Genomic DNA, 19,000 nt, shown 5'->3' on the forward strand with positions numbered 1-19,000 from the left:
TTCACTCGGCGTTTAATCACGCGATATTTCATTTATCCGCCGCGTATTACCGAGGCTAAATGTTTTACGCTTATTGCATTCTTGAAATTGATGCGTCAATAAACAGAATAATGCTCGGAACAGAGGCGCGCTAAATGCATTTCCATATTGTCATTGATGCGTTACCATTACGGCTGTCCCGGTAACAAAAATGTGTTACATCGTTTTGCGTCAACCTCCCGACCCTACCACCCGCACCACCGGATAATTCGGGACGATTGTACGTTTTGTCTACGATCCACTTTGTATATCGCACGACGAAAGAGGTATACGGGTATATTGGAATTTCAGAAAGCCGTGTCGCAGGTAGACAGCCTGATTTAGAACATCCCCAGTTGGCGGGCGTTTAACCGAATCGAGGATTCATCTCCTCGCGCTCTCAAAGCGCAGCAGACACGATGTATGAGCAGTGTGTAATATGATGAGCACATGCACGCGTGCAAACACGCCTGGAATATCACCTACACCATTGAGCTGCTTGCACCCACGTAGAGGTCTCTCCTTACATTGCCGGTTGACTCGTGTTGTCCAGCTCTAGCACTTTGACTCGTTCTGTCTTTGTCCTTTGCACGGTTACCGAACACTTCATGCACGCGACACACAAGCAGCGTTCGGCACTTGGTTCCGGTACTCCTCCTTCTACGCCTCGTTGCTGCCTAAGCGTGAGAAGGACGCGAGCTGGGAGGCGGTCTTTGTTGTTCTGCGAGCGAACGAGGAACGGAGACGAGAGCATCGCGGGATACGCGGTCGAAAGAGAGACGACGAGCGAAAGAGAGGCTCGAAGAAGACGAACAGAGACGGGAACGAGGGACATATGTACGACAGAGAATGAGCGCGAGCGAAACAACGATAGCGATGATGCGGTGCACCTGTAAGACAGAGCCGAAAAGTTCAGAGACGAGCGAATAAGCGAGACGAACGACGAGAAGAGGTGGAAGATCAAGAAACACCAAAGTACGAGGGAGATCGCGCGATATGTCGCATCTACAGCACGAGCGTGAAGGAGATACCACTAGGAGGATGTAACGCCGAGTGTGAGAGACGTCCAAAAGCAGGGGTGTCGATAAAGATTTTTTTAAACCGAGATGGCTACGTTTCGTTGGAAATACTAACAGAGTCATTGATCGTTACGCGCGAGATTTTGAAACATTTTAAAGAACGCGCGTCTCGGACTCGTCTAGTATATTTACGATAAAATATAAACACGTGGTTGGGATTGTTAGGAAATAAAACACCTTTATTTTTCGCGCGTAATGTGCAACGAATGTTGTTTCCGCTCTTTTGTACCGGTAGGGAGAACTTGTGACAAAACTTAATTAAAAACTTGAACCGGAGCGCAGGACGCCGGCAGCATAACGTTGGTAAGTTAAATAGCTATTAAAATTTCCGATAGGAAACCGCATCGAGTCGGTTCTCGTGGGTCTTTAAGCAAAGACGAATTCAGGATCGATAGATATCTTTTGACGAGGAAAACTTGTAATTTCATAGACATTACGAAATTAGCCATTATTGGTTTCTCCGTGATATAAGGAAACAACGAATCGCCCCTGTCGGTCGACGCCCTTGACTCGACGTACTGAGAAACGAGTCGAAGAAGGACGGAGCGCGAAAGAAGAGAGACGTGCAACCCGTTCCCTGTGTACATTCGTGTCCTCTTATTGGTGTGTCGGTGTCGTCGCCGCTGTGGATGGTGTTAGTAGCCGCTCATTGGTGTTCGCCGCGGCGGCAAGCGGCGTTCACACGTTTCCCGTCATCCACTTCGGTACCCGGCTCGCAGTAGAGCGTCGTTCGTTGTACGGTGCGGTTGTGGCGTTCGCGATCCGTCTCGATGCTTCGTACGTTCGATGTATGTGTGTGACCGTGCACGCGTTTTCTTTTTTCCTTTACACTGTATATATATAAAGTGTTTGTGATAGTGCGAAAGGATCGTCGTTTTGTGTTCGGTTTCTTTCTCGCAGTGCCAAAGGTGGATTAAAGACGTTCCCCGTGAAACAGAAGGAAAAAAAGTATCGTGGACAAGGTATTATTTACTATCAGTTCCGTTTTTTTTTTTTTTTTTTTTTTTTTTTAATTTTTTTTATTAACGATTCCTGTACCCGCGATCCGCCGACACGAGAAATTGTCGTTTGCCGCGCCGTTTAACGTATTCGCGATACATTTTTGTGCAAACGCAAATCCCTTGTCATTAATTCCCGTTCGCGTAGCACGGCAATTGTCGGGAACCACGGTAACGAAGAAGCGGTATAGGTATTTGTTTAACGACCCACGGGATAAATTCCTTTATAATAGCCGAAGCGATACGCGTAAGAAAACAACACCGCTGATTGGAGTAACCCGAAGGGTAATATTTTGTCCATCGGTCGTCAGGAAAACGTGCCTTCGTGTTGCGAAAACAGTGTCGTTAATTATCCGTGACGTTTATATACGTTGTTACATGGTGGAAGAGTAACTGGTCGTTTTCGCGAACTTACCGGCAATACCGTATCGCGTAATATTAACCTTGATAATTGCTTTCAGCGGGTTTGCTCTGTTCGTTGCCAACTCGAGTGGCGGTAATTATAGAAACACTAGCAGATTTCAATGAGTTTTAACGATACTCTGAAAAGTTACGTATTCGGATTAAGATAATTCCGGGCGTGTTGCACGGGTTAAATCGAACTTTAATCGGCCTGATGACTTAGTCGATAAGACGATTTCTGACCGGAAGGTTGCTATAAATATTTAAACGGTGTTATTAGGAGAGTTTGAAAGAACTCGATGACGAGCTTCGCTCTTTCTCAGTTTATTAAGCGATACCACTGGCAGCACCTTCGACGCGACACAGCTGCGTGGTAAATTACTGGAAAGGGACACGGCGGTAGCGGGAATGGGAGTTGGGTACGAGTCGAGGGTAATCGCGAATCAGCGTACATGCCTCATTAAATCATCGAGACAATCGACACGTTTTACTCGCCACTTTCTTCGTCGGTCGGCTTCTTAGAACTTGTACAATGAACGTATGTATTTCGTTTCTTTTTTTTTTCTTTTTCTTCTTCTCCCCGTGGTGTTTCATTTCCGTGGTATGACCGGCCCGCTTAAACGCGTATAATTAACCCCGCATTCTGAACTGGTTAACACGAGAAAACGATACAGTTTATTTGATATTCCAGCGACGCGTGACTCTACACGTTCAAATGTTTAAATATTCAAATAGGTACGATATAGGTCGGTCGTTCGACCTTCGCATAAATCAACGATGGTCTTGATATCGATGGCTTTATAACCACCCTGTGATATAGTGGAATAGTTCGAACGATATCGTTGTCATTATCGCTCGGTCATCGCAGTTTTACTCCTGAATGTTAATTAACTGGATAAAATGTCAGCGTTTATCGTATGACACGCGCTCCGCGAACCGATATTACGAAGTCGTAAGCTACACGTCGTTCTGTTCCCGTCGATGAACCGTAATTTCGTTAATGCTCGTTGGTGTGGGAAATCCTTTAAAGTCGGGGCGCAGCGCGCGTCGGTACTTGACCGTGTCGCGATAACGATCGCCAGCGAAAGAAATCACGGAGATCGCGTGGTTAAGGATCTTAACGGCGATTACGCGAGATTCGTGATAACTTCCTTCGTGACTTGCTGGTGTTGCGCTGCTACCCTTCCCCGAACCGGACGTATAGGTGACTTTAAACAGCTGCCGCCTGTATGCGTGTTTATTTTCCTTTCCACGAATTTCAACTGTACATTCATACCACCCATTTTGTATTGTGTCACTTAACCTTTCCCAGCGATTATCGCCCACAATTCTCGATTACGCATTAGTCAACACGGTTATTGTAGACAAAACACGTTTGCAACGAACGTAGAAAGATTTTGTTTCTATCGATATAGAATACGATCTAGAAGTACGTTTCGTGGAACAGTGACCAAATCACGGAATAGATTCAATAGAAAATTAAATTTGATATATTCCAAAACCAGACATCTCTTCAGCCAAAAATTATATCGTTGAATAGTCATGTTTTTTTTAATCGAAATTTATTTTCTAAAAATTACTTTTATCGTTATTATTTTGTCTGTCTGTTGTTGTTGCCGCGTCGAAATTTTGATCTGTCCGTTGTCGATCGAGCGTTTATAAACTCTATCGATAAATTTTTCGTCGCGTATGAGCTATATGTATTATGTATCGATACAGGGAACAGGCGATAAAGGCGTCGCGCGTTAAACTGCTGAAAGTTTTCATCGCCTCGTCGCGTTCGTTTATTGCAAATTGATGGAAATGACTGTTCGAATTTGACTGCGAGTTTTTCACGTACGCCCGCTCCATTATACATCGCCTGTGAAATATATTATCCGCGGGGAATGGACTGTTAACGGAGTTACATGACTCCATTTTCATGTTACACGAAACATCATCGGGCGTTACAAAGAGCCTGTAATGACACGCATACCTGCGTCCAATCGTGCCGATCGCGGCGAGCAAACGGTAATAACAACGACAACATTTTTCGATCGAAGTGCAGTTTCTCTACGTTTCACTTCGGAGACCATTGTGTTCGGGTTACTTCAAGCCTATAATTTTCGTAACGTTTAACCCTATTCTTACGAGCCAACTTTTGTTATTTGTTTTGTTCGCTAAGTTTATGGGTTTCGTTATTCGTGTTCCATAAATGCGTTTAATTAGATAGAATCGTGGTATAACATATTTAATAATAATAATAATAATAAAGAGCAACACGTATACTCCGAAATCATAATGTAGTAGTTTACGTCAGTAAAGAAGCTCGGTGGAATTAGGGTTAAATGCTTTAGTTTTGAATTCGAACGTGCCTGCAGTTAGCAAAGTTTTAGCTGATTATCTGTAACAAACGGGATTCCTGCATTCTGCGATTCCCGCTTATAGAGTCGGTTTGTTACTTGAGAATTACCCAGGGATGACGCGAATCAACTATAACTATAGCAATGCTATTAGTAACTTGTATATCAGTGCACGATTATTTATTTTGACACGGTGTCTCCCACGCCAGTTTTAAAACTTGGAAGCGTTAAATAGTTCAAAGACAATTATTAGGGTGTAAACGTTTTAACAAAACGTTGCGAGTTTGAAGCACCGATCATCGGCGACCACTATGGCAGTCAACGTGTTAAAATTCAATTACTGTTAGGCTGTTAAACCATTCGTTACGTAAGTTGCTCTTGATCGATTCGATCGGTGAACTGCAGTCCACCGTTTGTTCAATCGACACATATTAGAAAGCATAATGACTGTTTGGCGTGATTGGACGGTAAAATTATAGGAGGAAAATATTCTTGAAAATCATAAACTTGTTTTCCCTTCAACGTTTCGATCTTTTATTAATTACATTTATAATTCAATATACAAAAATTGTGTACCTTTCGATTGCTTTGCATCACTAGTTACATTAATATTTTACGTTGCATAAATATATTATATCGCAGTTCCCGCGTTCGTAAATATAAATAATTTTTGTTTTGACTGTGACGTTATTAAATTGAAATACTGTTTATTAATACATTTGGTTAATTTTGTTTTTCCATTGTTTGGACAAGCTCATTTCAAAACCAACGTGTCGTTAAATATCGGTATATCAAATTTATCGTTTATTTATATTTCGCTTGTTACTATTGCCATTGTGTTTAATCGTTTTGCGCGCATTTTCATTTAGCCGATAGTTTAACTTCTTCGGATGTGGGATTTAAAAAATCAGCACGAGCCGCGTGCGGAAATCCTGCAAGCATTCGTGTTACGTGTATTCTCCGAACACTCATAAACGTTCGTCGCGCATAGCGTATGGCTTAACTGACAATTATAAGCGTTCACGGTATCCAGAGATAAAACTTTGGCATATTTAATTTGAGATAAAATAGTGAATATTAATTTTAAATAATGAATTAATTAAAACGTTCTATTATTTTTCTAATAAACGCATGATTATTTCAAATAACAGTCTGTAAGGTAATATATTATTTCAACGATCATTTTGAAATGCTTTGTTTCAATAATGCTCAAGTCTGCTAAAGAATTAACGTGAAAGTCAAAGAGAGTTTACTACGTGGAACTTTAGAAAGACGGGAATCATAAGCCGACACTTTAAAGACTATGAGGGGACTTCAGAGCCAACCAACGTTATCCATAATTACCCCCAGAGAACGATCTTTAAAAACAAATATTTTATGAGTAACGGTAGTTAGTTTTGTGCATTAGAAAAGAAATAATAGTAACAAAGAAGATCGTACTAATATTTTTAGTAAATTTTATTTGACGAGAATCAATGACTTTCTAATGCAATATTTTGGAGTATGAAATAACGTCGTATTTGATTATTGCGGTACGACAGTGAAACGAGTAGCGTTAATATGACTGCAAAATAATCATGTCTGGCCTAAGAATTCAACGCAGTTTCCGTACATGACGTGTTCCGCACATGCAATTAGTGTTGCGTTCATTTTACACGAGGGTGCGAACGCACTTTCTTCCCGTCTCTTTTCATCTCATTTTTTTCGTTCTTTGTCGTCCGTTAGAAACACGCCTCAAAGATTAGGATAAATGCCCTCGGAACGGCGTCGGAGCGTAGTTTACGCGGCTCATAAATCGAACGATAAATTGATCGGCCGGATTCGTAAAGCCGCGTCCACACGCAACGAGGGCAAATAAATTATTTAAAAATCAATATGCAGCACGTCGGTGAGGTTTCGGACGGCTTTATGGAAATCGAAAATGAAAGCCTCGCTTTTGTAAGCCTGAAATAAGCTTACAGTTATTTTCGCGTCGTATTTTCCGCATCGAAATTTGATAAACGATATTTTATTATTGAAATTCGTTAAGAATCGTGATATTACGTATCCTTTGCATATTAATCGTCGGATAATTGAAACTTTTGTATTACCATATTGCAACGTGTAAATTTTATGGTCGATGCGTGCACGGAAATATATTATTTCTGTCAACTTCTAATAACAAATAGTTTGAATCTAGAATCGTGTCTGGTGTTTAATTCTTAATTGGAAGGGAGAAACGTTATAGAACTGGTAGAGTGGGATTTGTTTGATTTCAATCAAGAATCGCAAACGGAACGTTAAATGAATCTGTTATGAAATTGTAAAATCGGTATAAAAATTGTCAGTAAATAATACATTGAACGTACCATTGAAATGCTAGAAATACTCGAACAGTCTGTTGTTAGTTAAAGTACCCTCGAACGGCTTCAATGCATTTGTGCCAACAAATAATAAGCTATTTAATCCTTGATGCAAAGAGCTGTTTGTTTTTAGATTCAATGAACTCCTCAAATGTTTTGTCCATGCGTTTTCAGTTAATCGGTCCCTTTTCTACAAAGTCGTATTATTATAATTCCTCGAGCAATAATTTTGGTCAGCTCCGAACCTAATGTTTTAATGGAACGCAAACATTTATTGCGAACTGGCAAGAATTTCAAGAGGAACTTGTTAGTTTTGGCGACTGGATGTTTTTCCGCTTAATTGAAAATTCGACAACGGACAGAAAATAATGCGGGCGGAGTTTGACTCTGTGATGAGGGAGACTGCTATAATCAATCAGATAGGACGTTTAAAGAGAACTGTAGTGTGAGTTGCGTGCGGCCTCACCCTACCAATTGAGGGTAAAACCCAGCTCGCGCGATAGCTGTCAATTCTTTGGACAGCAATTTAATTCTGACGAGAGAACGCTGGTTCTCGCGAGAAGAACACCGCTACGCGAAGCCCCACGCTGAAAACACGGCGGGCAAGTTTACGAAACACCTTGGTTCTGTTCGATGTCCATATAACGAGTGGTGTCGTGTTATAATTACAGCCGGCGAGAGGATCCCGATGCTGAACGGCGAGGGACGACTGCTGGCGTTTCTCCAAGATCCTGAGAATGTCACCGCAGAGATCAGCCCAGGGAACGGATCATGAAGTGACCGTGCACAAAGGACACTCTGGACACGTGTGATTCTTTGCGAAGTATTTAGCCACAATTAAGATGTACCCCGCGCCGGCGAGACACCCAGCCGCTGCCGTAAGTGCCTCTAAATATACTAAACATTCGCGAAAGGTTGTACCAAAAGCGATCCTCAAGCTCATGGCACAGTTTGAGAAAAGATTTGTAAACATTCTGAACTCGTAGCACGGTTTGGAGAGAAGTGAATAATTATCATGATAGGAATTCAATAATAAATTGCTAGCAAAGTATAGAAAAAAATAAATGAAGAGATTTGAAAAAGTTTCAACCTGTAAGAAGAAATGTATCTGTGAGGCAGGGGGATCGTTGCGCGATTGCGTCGAATAAACGCGAAGAATGATTGCCATCATTTCGTTGTAGTTATCCGGAGATTACTGTTATTTGCGGATCCGTGTTTACGAAACGTGGTTTGTTTTGATGGATAATATATGGCTCTAGTTTGGCACAGTTTTTTTTTTTTTTTTAAACACAGCGTAGACGATGATTTCTTTTCGCCCCTCGTCGTTGAACTTTCTTGATTGCGCGCCGAGCGAAACAGTCGGATCTCGGTGTTGCGGTAAAAATTACGACGGGTAAGTGCATTACTCGGCGCAACTCGAGACACCGCGAACTTACCTAATTTTTATCGTGTCCGGCGTAGTTTCAACGCGTACGGGGAAACTGTTAATTTTTGTAATTTTCCTTCCGCGGGTAATTTTTATGACTTACGTTCCACCGTGAGGCATGAATTATAAGGAAAAAGTGTTCGCGCGAGACGCAACATCGTCGACTCCCGGCCCTGGGATAAATATTATCGCAAGAGGAAAAAAACCTTCGAAAACCACGGATAAACAGTTTTTTTTAGCGGTACATCTGTGAAATTACGAATCGTTCGATTGTTTTTGCGAGATTGATTATTTTTTTTCGATTAGAATTCGCAACGGGAAGCACGAAGCAGCTCAAATTTGAATATGGATTTTAAACAAATTAAGAACCACTGGATCGAGAAGTTCTTTTTGATCTAGAAACGGCTGCTTTGAGATTGTTATGAGATTTAGTTGTTTCTATGATTTCTGAAATGTTGACGCCACGACGAAGAGGCAAATAGGAGCAACCATTTACACTGCTAGAGAATAAAAAGCGCTCGTGCTAGCGAGCTTTCAACTTTTCTTTTCAAGGTAGTTACCCCGTCAGTTGCCCCAACACCATCGCGGCGGCCCACATTATCTCTCTCTCTCTCTCTCCCTGTTCCTCAGCCCACTTATAGGGTGCGTTCAATTTTAATTCGCCGCTTTGTTCATTGTTCGAACCGCTTTAAAAGCGAACTATCAAGCGTTCGTGAAACATTTGCGAAAAAGTTTATCGCCGACTTTTCTCTGTCGTTTCAATTTACATTGCGGTTCGTAATGTTGCTCCCTTGTCTCGATGCGTTGAGCACAATGTGCAACGACTCGTTTCTAACTCTTTAACTGCGATCGTAAGAGTTTTTCCGCGTAAACACGGTCTTGCTGTCTCCGGAACCGCTTTGGGAAAATGTCTTTAAAACGAACACGATACTTCGACGATTTTTAAAAAATATATTTTCTTTGCATCGCTACGCAACAGGCCTCCAATTATTAATAAATTTATACGGGGTCAAGGTGCTTTAACCGATCCACGAAATGCACCCCATAATAGCTAAATCTAGCCATTGTTTTACTTTCCCAGCTGTTATTGACAGTGGCCATTTCCACTATTCGGTACGGTGTCGCATCAATGCCTTTACATTTTTGAAAAAACTTTGATAAAGAGGTTGGATAGGTATTGACATATTTTGTATGCGCGTACGTTGGTGTCTATTTTACATCTCGAGAGTTATCAGAAAATTTGGGACGTCGATGCCATTAAAATGTCGGAAAAAAGAATTAATCTGTCTTTTATTTCGTTTTTCGACTATCAAATACGAATAAATTTGATATGTTCTCTAATAATACCGGTTCTACAATAACATGCCTTTTTTTTTTATTTACTGGTATGTAGTCGATCTTTTAATACCCCTTCGGACAAAGGACGCATTTGATTCGAATAGCTTTTGTTGCCGTTTTACCCGAGGCTGGCTGAACGAGCTTCGCCGTGTATATTAGTAATACTAATAATAATATAATGATGGGGGAGGGTACAGAGATCTCCCTCCACTGATTAAAAAAATTGTTCGAATTTTGGTCACTTAAAGCTTCTTCGTACTCCCACTTCCATTTGTAATTTTGTGTTTTCGAATTCACGAAGACTCGAATTATTTTCGAGACCTTTCGTCCTGTATATTTTCAACTGAATAATAATAATAATAATAGCAAAGACCATGCGCGAACGCGCGTGGGCTTTCGTATTTTTCTCGGTTGCACGGTTAAAAAGCTAAAACCGCGAAAGGGCAAACCAAACGGCGGTTGCGAACCTCACGGAAGAAAGCGTCGGCACGGAGTAATATAATTGCGGGGTCATCGTAGAAAAAGCGTTCTCCTTTATACGGTTTACTCGGCCGCCTTTTAGATTCTCATTTTCTTACTGCAAATAATTCCGCCATTCAAAGAATGCTTTGCCCCGGCGCCCTCTTTCTCTCTCGCTTGTTTTTTCTTTTTCTTTTTTTTTTTTACTTTTCCACCGCCGTTATAATTTCACGCGTCACATAAGCTCAAAGTCCTTTACGCGAAACGAGACCACGGGGGAATTCGTTGACACAGGAGAGGAGGCCTCTAGAAATTGTACAGATTATTTATATAGAGAGAGAGAGACGAACGAGTCAACGTACAACAATTGCGAGTTCGCAGAAGCGGCCAGTGACGATATCTGCTCGCACTCGTCGAGTTGTTTGCTTATTGGCGCTAATGTGGCGCCGTTCAAGGGGCATAAAGTGGTTCAATAATTTCTACACGAGGATTCTTAAAGCGTAAAACCGTTCTTGTAATAATACCCGGTAGGTTCCGCTCTATTCACAGACGACGAACATGCGCGCGTCATTATCGAACATCGTAAACGATTGGATATTAACGAAGGAAATTAACTCCCGACGTGCACGGTTTTGATTTGAACGCTAGTATCTGCTAGTTTCGGTAGAATCGTGTTAATTATGTATCGTAATAATTTGGGTTTTGACGATCTCCACGCCAGCGTTGATAACAGTTAACTATGTTGTTAGGATATCGCCTGAGTGTTAGTACTCTACTAATCCAAATTATTTTCTACTGGGAAAAACGATTGTTTAAGACCTTTTGTTTGATAATAAGCTGAAATCAGACTAACAGATGAATAGGTTTAAAATACATTGTTGTACCGATGGATAGCAATTTCCACAAATATTTGTTTAATGTTTATGAGGAACGTGAATAAGAGCAAGACAATTGTGCAGCTCATTAATGTTTTAGAAACTTAAGGAGGACGGATAATCGAAGGTTCACTGTATATGGGTATGTAATTTCACACAGGGTTACATAGGGTTAAACGTATGCAATTATTCATTTCTTCGTCCGCAACTACGTTTGTGTCATACAATAATTTTTTTTGCATTTAAACGTCGGAAAGAAGAGCATTATTTTTGACAGTGGGATTAATGTTCCCTATATTTGGATATTTAATTTGGAGGTAAGGCGAAGACGGATGTTTATTCGCGGACAGATTGTACGTTTTACCGTGCAAGTACATTGGGTTTTATTCGTGTTTTGAGCAGGGTGTTTGCAAACCAACTACGTATACGCGTTTGCAATGACGTTTTTCTTGATCGCGGGTCGGGAAACGGGAAATTGATTTCGAATTTACGTCGTGAATGATAGATGACCGGGGGATCATAATAGAAGCAAATGCTCTTCTAAGCGCTAAGAGCTGACCCATTCTCTACACTTGGCAACCGAACAAATGATAGGATGCCTACGACTATTGTGCTCGTAACTCTGTAACTCGAACCCTCGCGAAGACGGGAAAGATAATAAAAGCAGGAGTTGCCCGATGAAGCGTCGTTGTTCGCTCGTTACTTTGCCAAACCACAAGTAACGCGAGATCGAAGAGATTCAGCAAGGTTACCAGATGTATTTTAACAACTGACAATCGAGTCTCTCAGGAGCCAAAGTGATTTACTCCATAAACGAATAAATAGAGAGAATCGATGCTCCAACGTTGCTTCTTAAAATTCAGCTAAAACTTCGAAATTTACGAAAAGTCGAAAATCTGTTAAGATATTCGCTAAGATACATAAATTTAACCATCGACGCTTTCGATTTGCAAATTTAATAGATTTAACCAGAACGAACATGGCTTAATAGAAGTGGTAATTAACGCGATAATCATAGTCAACTCGATCGCCTAATGCATACATCGCGCGAAGGAAGTAAAGAACCTAATCAACATACTTTATATAAACGAGCTGATTAGCAGCTTATCGTTTATGTATATGCAAAATCTACGAACGGAAATCAGAATGTTACTTGGAAATTGCATTTAACAGCAACTTGTGGTTTTTAAAATTCACTCAAACGTGGAACGTGATTCATAATTAAAGATTGTTATTTCTTATTTCTTATAGCATCTAATATAAATTGAATTATTTCTTGTATTCCAATTTTTATTGATACGCGAATACCTATTATTTAGCGTTTCAGTAGTTTAGAAATGTTAGGCAAAGAATTATATGTTGATATTACGGGTAGGAATTGTTTCGTCCGTCTGGAATAAAAATCTTATCAATTAACGATATGCACATATTTGCTATGCACAAACGAAAAACGAAATAAAAAGGAATGCTAAATACTAACTACAATAAAAGTCTTGTAACCTCTTTGCAAATGCACCGCGCTGACTTGTACCGTGCATTACTGCAAAGGACAAAGGGGTGCTGCTTTGTTTCCTCCTCTCTTTCTTCTCTTTTAGTCTATTCCTACTACTTCGTGTCTCTCTCCCTTTCTCTCTTTCTTCTCTCTCACTTATTCGTTCGCATTCTGTCTGCACACACAACCGTTTGCATCGTTTATGCAGTTTGCAAGCGAGGCTTTACGATTTTCGATGCCTCTCTTTATTAAAGTATTCAACGTTAAAGTCTTGTTGAATTTTCTTCCTCCCGTTATTATTAAAAATATGAAAATACAATCTACGAACTACAAGTATCGTCAAGTTTTACACTAAATATTGCAGACAAAGTTGTGGTACTATATAATCTCTATTTTTTTTTTTTTTTTCTAAATGAAAGAAGTTCTGAAATTAATTAAAAAGGCGTATTCTTTAAGGGTATGTTCGGATAATAGAAGTTTACTAGTAAATTGTTTCGATAACTTGAAGTATTCGAATAAGGGAGGTTTGGAGATAGTTCTGCCGCAGACATTTACGATACAAAGGCAAGGAATAACCACAGTATACGCTGCCATTAAACTAACCTCGCGGTATTTGCCAGGATCTAAGAATTCGAACGATCTATCTTTGATCCAGCGTCGTTTACTTTGACGGACCAGCACCGGGAACCGGTGGTCGTCGGACGAAAACCGAAATTGCGACGTAAAAATGATTCTCCGCCGCGAGTTTTTTCAACGCGTAGTCGGGGAAGGGGGTGGGTGGGGGAGGGTATAGAGGGAGATACGCCGATGACAATCGCTGATCAAATTGCACGACGACTAATTGTTCGTCGAGTCGTCCCATCCGAATTGAAACGAGGAGTGAAAATTGAAATGCTCGCCGGAGGGTCACTTGATCCCGAAATAGAAAAAGTTATACTAGGCGACCGATTGGTAACAATGGACGACAATGACGAATTTATACTTTCGAGATGCAACGTTGGAAGACAGACGAGGTTTTCCCGTCGAATCGTGTCTCGAATACTGTTTATTGCGACTTTCAAATTGTACGTAATCATCGGGACGTCTGCCATTGTCGCGTAACGAAAGATGATTTATTTTCTCGTCGCTGGCGACAGTCGTGTTTCTTTTACTCGTACGTGTAATTGATTTAATTTCCAAAGTTATTCCCCCGTAGTTTACTTAATTGATTGTTCCTTCGATTCGAGTCTCGAACTCAGCCTGGAATCCTCGACGTACTCCGTTCGGAATGCTTAATGGCTATTGTTCCAGTTTAGATCGATGTTTTCTCTTTTCTAAATAATCCGTTTTATATCTCTTGTTACAAACCGACTTGAGGTAATTTTCTTAAAAACGAATCGTGTTAGGAGTTTCTACTTTTACGTCCATCTAGCTTCCATCTCTGTTGTGGTTTACAAGTTTGTTCAGATATCAGAGACGAAGAGCAACTGTTGGAAATCTTATATTTTTGTTTTTAAATTTTAAACAATGCACGCTCAAGAATGCTTGTCAATGTTTCAAAGCGTCGATAGTGATTTATGACGGATTGCACGCTACAGGAACAACTTTGGACGGTGTACACGATTTACCGATAACGGCTTATTCGAATGAAAAAGATCGAACAGTTTGGTAAACTGCATTAACACTGCTATCGCGTATTGGACGTTCTCTTTTTTAAATGTTGAAAAATGTTCATTTCATACGTGTTCGAATGAAAGTACCGATTTGGTATAAATTTGATTAAGAAATCTATTAAATATTTTTCAAAAATCCGATATGCTATAAACACTGATATTTTATATATTAATAATCACGCTTTGGCTCACAGTAAATCTAGCTTACAAACGAACCTATTTAATTTGTATCCCAAGTTCCCGAAAACGAAACTTAGCGTACGATTTAACGTTTACGCGTGAAAATGGTTTCATACTTTGTATTAACGCGCTTATCACTTACTTCGCGGGCTCGTTTGCGTCGCGATGAAAATACTTGAAGATTTTGCGTCGATCTTAGTCGGTGCGTTTCGTTTCCCCTTCTGGAATAATGGAAACGTTTCAAAGTTTTTATGGGTACTCAGAACTTCCTGTCGTGCTGAGCCGAGCATCCCGAAATTTTTACGACTTCGCAGCACAGAAGCTCGTAATTCAGCTTTTACGCACAGATTGCGATCAATCGATCGCGATACGGTTTTCAATGTGTCGTTCATATTCAACGCGGTCCATGTATTTTTTTGCGAATTGTATTATCAAACAAATTTTTTAGCATTTCCGTTTCGTTGCGTCCAGTAATTTCGTATTACTGTGTACATTCGTGTATTCGTGTATGTACGATAATATATTTACATGCTTCGCAACTTTATTTAACGTGTAAATAGCGGGATTTCAAATAGAATCAGACGCGTGTGCATGTATTTTCGTTCGTTCGCTTGACGCTGAAAAATATCATTTTCGTCGGTGAAAAATTTGCATTGTTTTTTCAAGTTTCGATGTTCAAACAATGATGAAAACGTAATTAAAATAAAATTGGTTGTAATGTTCGCAGCAATTGATGGGTAATTGGGTGAAAATTTCAGAATGACTTTCGTACTTCCATTATTAATAGCGATCGAGCGTCACGTTTCTTTACGCGTGTACGATAGTCTCCGTTTGTATGAAATGATTTTTCCCCGTTTAAATGAAATGAAGTCATCTATTGATTGAAATTATCTTTATAATTGTCATTGTACTTTTACGAGGATATTATTCGATTTTCGTCGAAAGTCCAGATACGACCGTCTATCGACAATTTTTTATTATGCATAGGTAATTAAAAGTTTTTCGTAGAAACGGTACGAATAACGTATAATTAAAAAAAAATTCTACAGAGGCAATGTTTGAACTCATTTTCGTAGGGAGAATTTCATCAATCTATTAGTAATGTTCTCGCGGAGATGTAATATAAAATATCAAAATTTTAATTAATGTTTGGCAAAGTTAAATCATGGTCTTTTGCCATTCTCGATGCGAACCTTTCACGAATTTATATACGGATTTTCAGGACTACTATTACGTCGATCGATAGTTAGTCAAAGAAGAGGAGGGAGAAACACATCAATTAGGCTAGTTGTACACGCTATGACATTCCAACATTTATGCACGTTTATTACAGCTTTCCCATCACATGTCGATTAAGTGACTATTGTTTCCTAGTTCAGTAGAATGTACAAAAGCACGGTTTGTAAAAAACATTTTCTTTTTCCGGGAACTACTAAAATTGGTCATTTTCCCGCCATTGTCTTTCGAATGTTTGCGCAATCCTGTTATTTTTGGAATGTGCCCGAATTTTGTTTGACATTTCTCTTTGCGCAACCAACGACAAAGCGCGCGTATATTTACGTCTATTTCGTGCACGAAAGCACGAATAAAAACGATCTTCTGTCCGATGAAAAGCGCTTGGAGTGATTAATCGCGAGGATTAATTAATCGCAGAGGGAGCAAGAAACCGCATGGTTTCGCTGATTAACTCGTCGCTCGTGGATAGGTTGTACGACGTTTCGTGAAATCGTAATCAGACGAATGGTCTTTTTCATCGACGAATGATGGACTACGATACGCAGAGGAGATTTCTGCGTATTTCTATTTTTCCATTATTCGACACCCAACATAAATATACGCATCATAAAAGTTCTTTTCTAAATACGATCCAGGTTGTTTTCCACTTTGTCACGGAACTTGTTACACGAGCTAATTTGCGAGTTATGCAATTTTGTAGAAAATCACACTTCAAGATATCGTTTCTGTTAGGTTTGTTTTCGTTGGAACCCCGTGCGATCTTTATTAAGATTTTAATCGAAGTTGGCATCAGTGTCGCCAAAATATTTTATTCGTTGCTAGACATTCGTTACGTGAACATGAACTTTGCTCGTCACTGGCAAAGATTTTCCGGTTCGATTCGATACGTGGGGGCTGCGGTTCTGTCCGTCGTTCGGACGGATTTACTTGAAACACACTGTAAGTTTGACGTCAATTGAAAACTGATGCGTGTATACACACATAGAAGTTGGAAGGAAAGAGAGCCGTTTTCGGCTCGCAGCCCCCGTAATTGGTGGGTTTTAGCGATATAATTCTTGGCCCCGAGGCATATCACAGGCCTATAGGCTTTAAGCCGTCGTCGACGGGTCCATTGGGGTGGTTGCCCACCTCTCCTCATATACACACCATCCTCTTTCTCGTTGTGTACACGGGGGTGCGGCTCGGGCTTTACCCGACTGTTGGGATCCGTTAGGCACCGGAGTTTGAGGGTAAGAACGGTATGACAAGCATTTGATGAGGGGACCAACGCCACCCACTGAAATCCCTACGAGTGGTTCTCATTTTGCTCGTTCTCGGAACGATCCACCATCGTGGAAGTTTGATCGTTCGAAAACGCAAATCCGACAAACGTCTCGATTACCTTGATATTATCTCTGTTCAGATGTTTCGATGCGTTTGCGAATCGTCTGATTTAAATACCGTTTCGATTTAACGCGTCGACCGCCATGTCACGAAATAAATCTAGATAGGACTCTCGAATTTTCACGGGGCTGTAAAAACAAGTTCGACGACAAATTGCGGGTACGCTAGTTTTCAATTGTCTGGGAACAAAGTTTCGTTTTCGTGGACAATTAGGGGGATTTGGTCTGGCGTCGAACGCGTTAAAGCGAAGTTCTAACGCGGAAGCACGGCGCGTCGCGAGTCGTTGGTGTTTTCTACGTTCGAGTTTAGCCCATTTATACGGTATTGCGGAGTCGGTGCGCGTTTTTCCGCGGTGACGGACGCGTCGTCGAAGAATGTAACTTGCTCGCGGAAGATTGATCGCCACTGCCAACTGTGTCGAGAACGTCGCAACACTCTTGCCACACCGGGGAGTCACCGAGTGTCCTCGCCAGTGATTCTCACCGTCCGCTATTTATCCAACGAGGCGCGGTTCAGACTCCGGGACCAAGAAGGTTGAGAGTCCCGGGGCCGGTTCTTGTCCAACATTTACATTTACATGTCGAACGAGGTTCGACCCTCGGCTATCCTCGTTAAAGCGCAGAAGGGCATGGTCAGAAATATACGAACACATATGCACGCGTACATTCATACCGCACGGGTGTGGTACGGCTGTCATTCGCATGATTCTCGAGCAGCGAATGACGCGTATCGATCAAAAGACCGCTTCTTGGAGGTGTCGGGTCGCTCGCCTCAGAAAACACGCTCGAGAGACGCGCGGCGCTTCGTTTCGGCCTCGGGTGACCGCCTCTGCTCCATTTTAGTCGAATTTATTCCTTTCGGACAAACATACAGAACAGGGCCGTGCTCAGATATTTTAGCAACCGGACCAACAACGAAAACTGACTTTGAATCTTTGGAGCAAAATCCACAGTTGAAACTATTTTTATGCTATCTATGCTGTATATTTAAAATTATAGGAAGTTTAATCTTCATTTAACATTGATTATTAAGATAAAAATGGAACAAGTAGTTTCGTATAATCATTTATTGACAAATATTATTTCGCGAATAATAGGTACTGTCAAAGTAATTCATGTTTTTTAACTTTTAAGGGTGATTGTATGTTCCCTCGTAACATGGAGCCCAGAGGCACGTGCTTCTTTTACCCCTGTTATGTTTTATCTACCATTATACACAGGTTTGACAGAAGTATCCATGGTAAATGGTTTTCACACAAAACCTTATCGTACTTGTAAATTATAAAATTAAAACTTTACGACTCTCAAAGAAATAGTTTGCACGGAGTCTCTAATAATCATCCCTGTAATAACCTATGCAAAGAGACAGGAGTCTATACCTTGCACGGTGGCTTGAATGGTTTATGTGTTTCAAGAAAGCGTTGAATTTGCTGTATAAACATTTTATTGTGTTTTTGCTGACGTTAGGGGTTGTGAAATGAACAGCTGATGCGTGTTTCTTGTCTCGTATAGAGGAAACGATTAACGCTTGGAAACGGCGGTGTTACGAGGCAGAAGGAAAGATCGATACAAGTACACGTTTGTTGCGGGTTCGCGTAAGAAGATTCTCAAAGAGTAGACCGGTTTGAGTCGCAAAGGGTGAGGTTAAAATAGAAAAAAAAATGTCAGCTTTCTTGTAGACGATAAATGTTTCATCCCTTGCGTGACGAAGGTATTTACTTCGACATCGTCCACGTGGACGATCGAAACCACTCATGTACGAGCTTCTTGACGAATTCA

General features: G+C 40.8%; 1 protein-coding gene across 3 annotated transcripts in view; it reads left to right on the forward strand.

Moving 5' to 3' along the window:
- The first annotated feature begins 1,749 nt into the window (after window positions 1-1,749).
- The window catches only part of Gro (TLE family member transcriptional corepressor groucho), a 113,987-nt gene continuing 96,736 nt past the window's right edge, over window positions 1,750-19,000 (forward strand). For 2 of the 3 annotated variants that reach the window (XM_076784061.1, XM_076763112.1), the window contains exons 1-2: window positions 1,750-2,059; window positions 7,853-8,059. In XM_076784061.1, the coding sequence (XP_076640176.1) occupies window positions 8,024-8,059 (36 nt within the window). In that variant the 5' untranslated portion in view covers window positions 1,750-2,059; window positions 7,853-8,023. The remainder of the gene's footprint in view (window positions 2,060-7,852; window positions 8,060-19,000) is intronic. The other variant, XM_076762275.1, reaches the window with a different exon arrangement.

The sequence above is a fragment of the Colletes latitarsis genome, chromosome 1 (assembly GCF_051014445.1).
Source record: "Colletes latitarsis isolate SP2378_abdomen chromosome 1, iyColLati1, whole genome shotgun sequence".
NCBI lineage: Eukaryota > Metazoa > Arthropoda > Insecta > Hymenoptera > Colletidae > Colletes > Colletes latitarsis.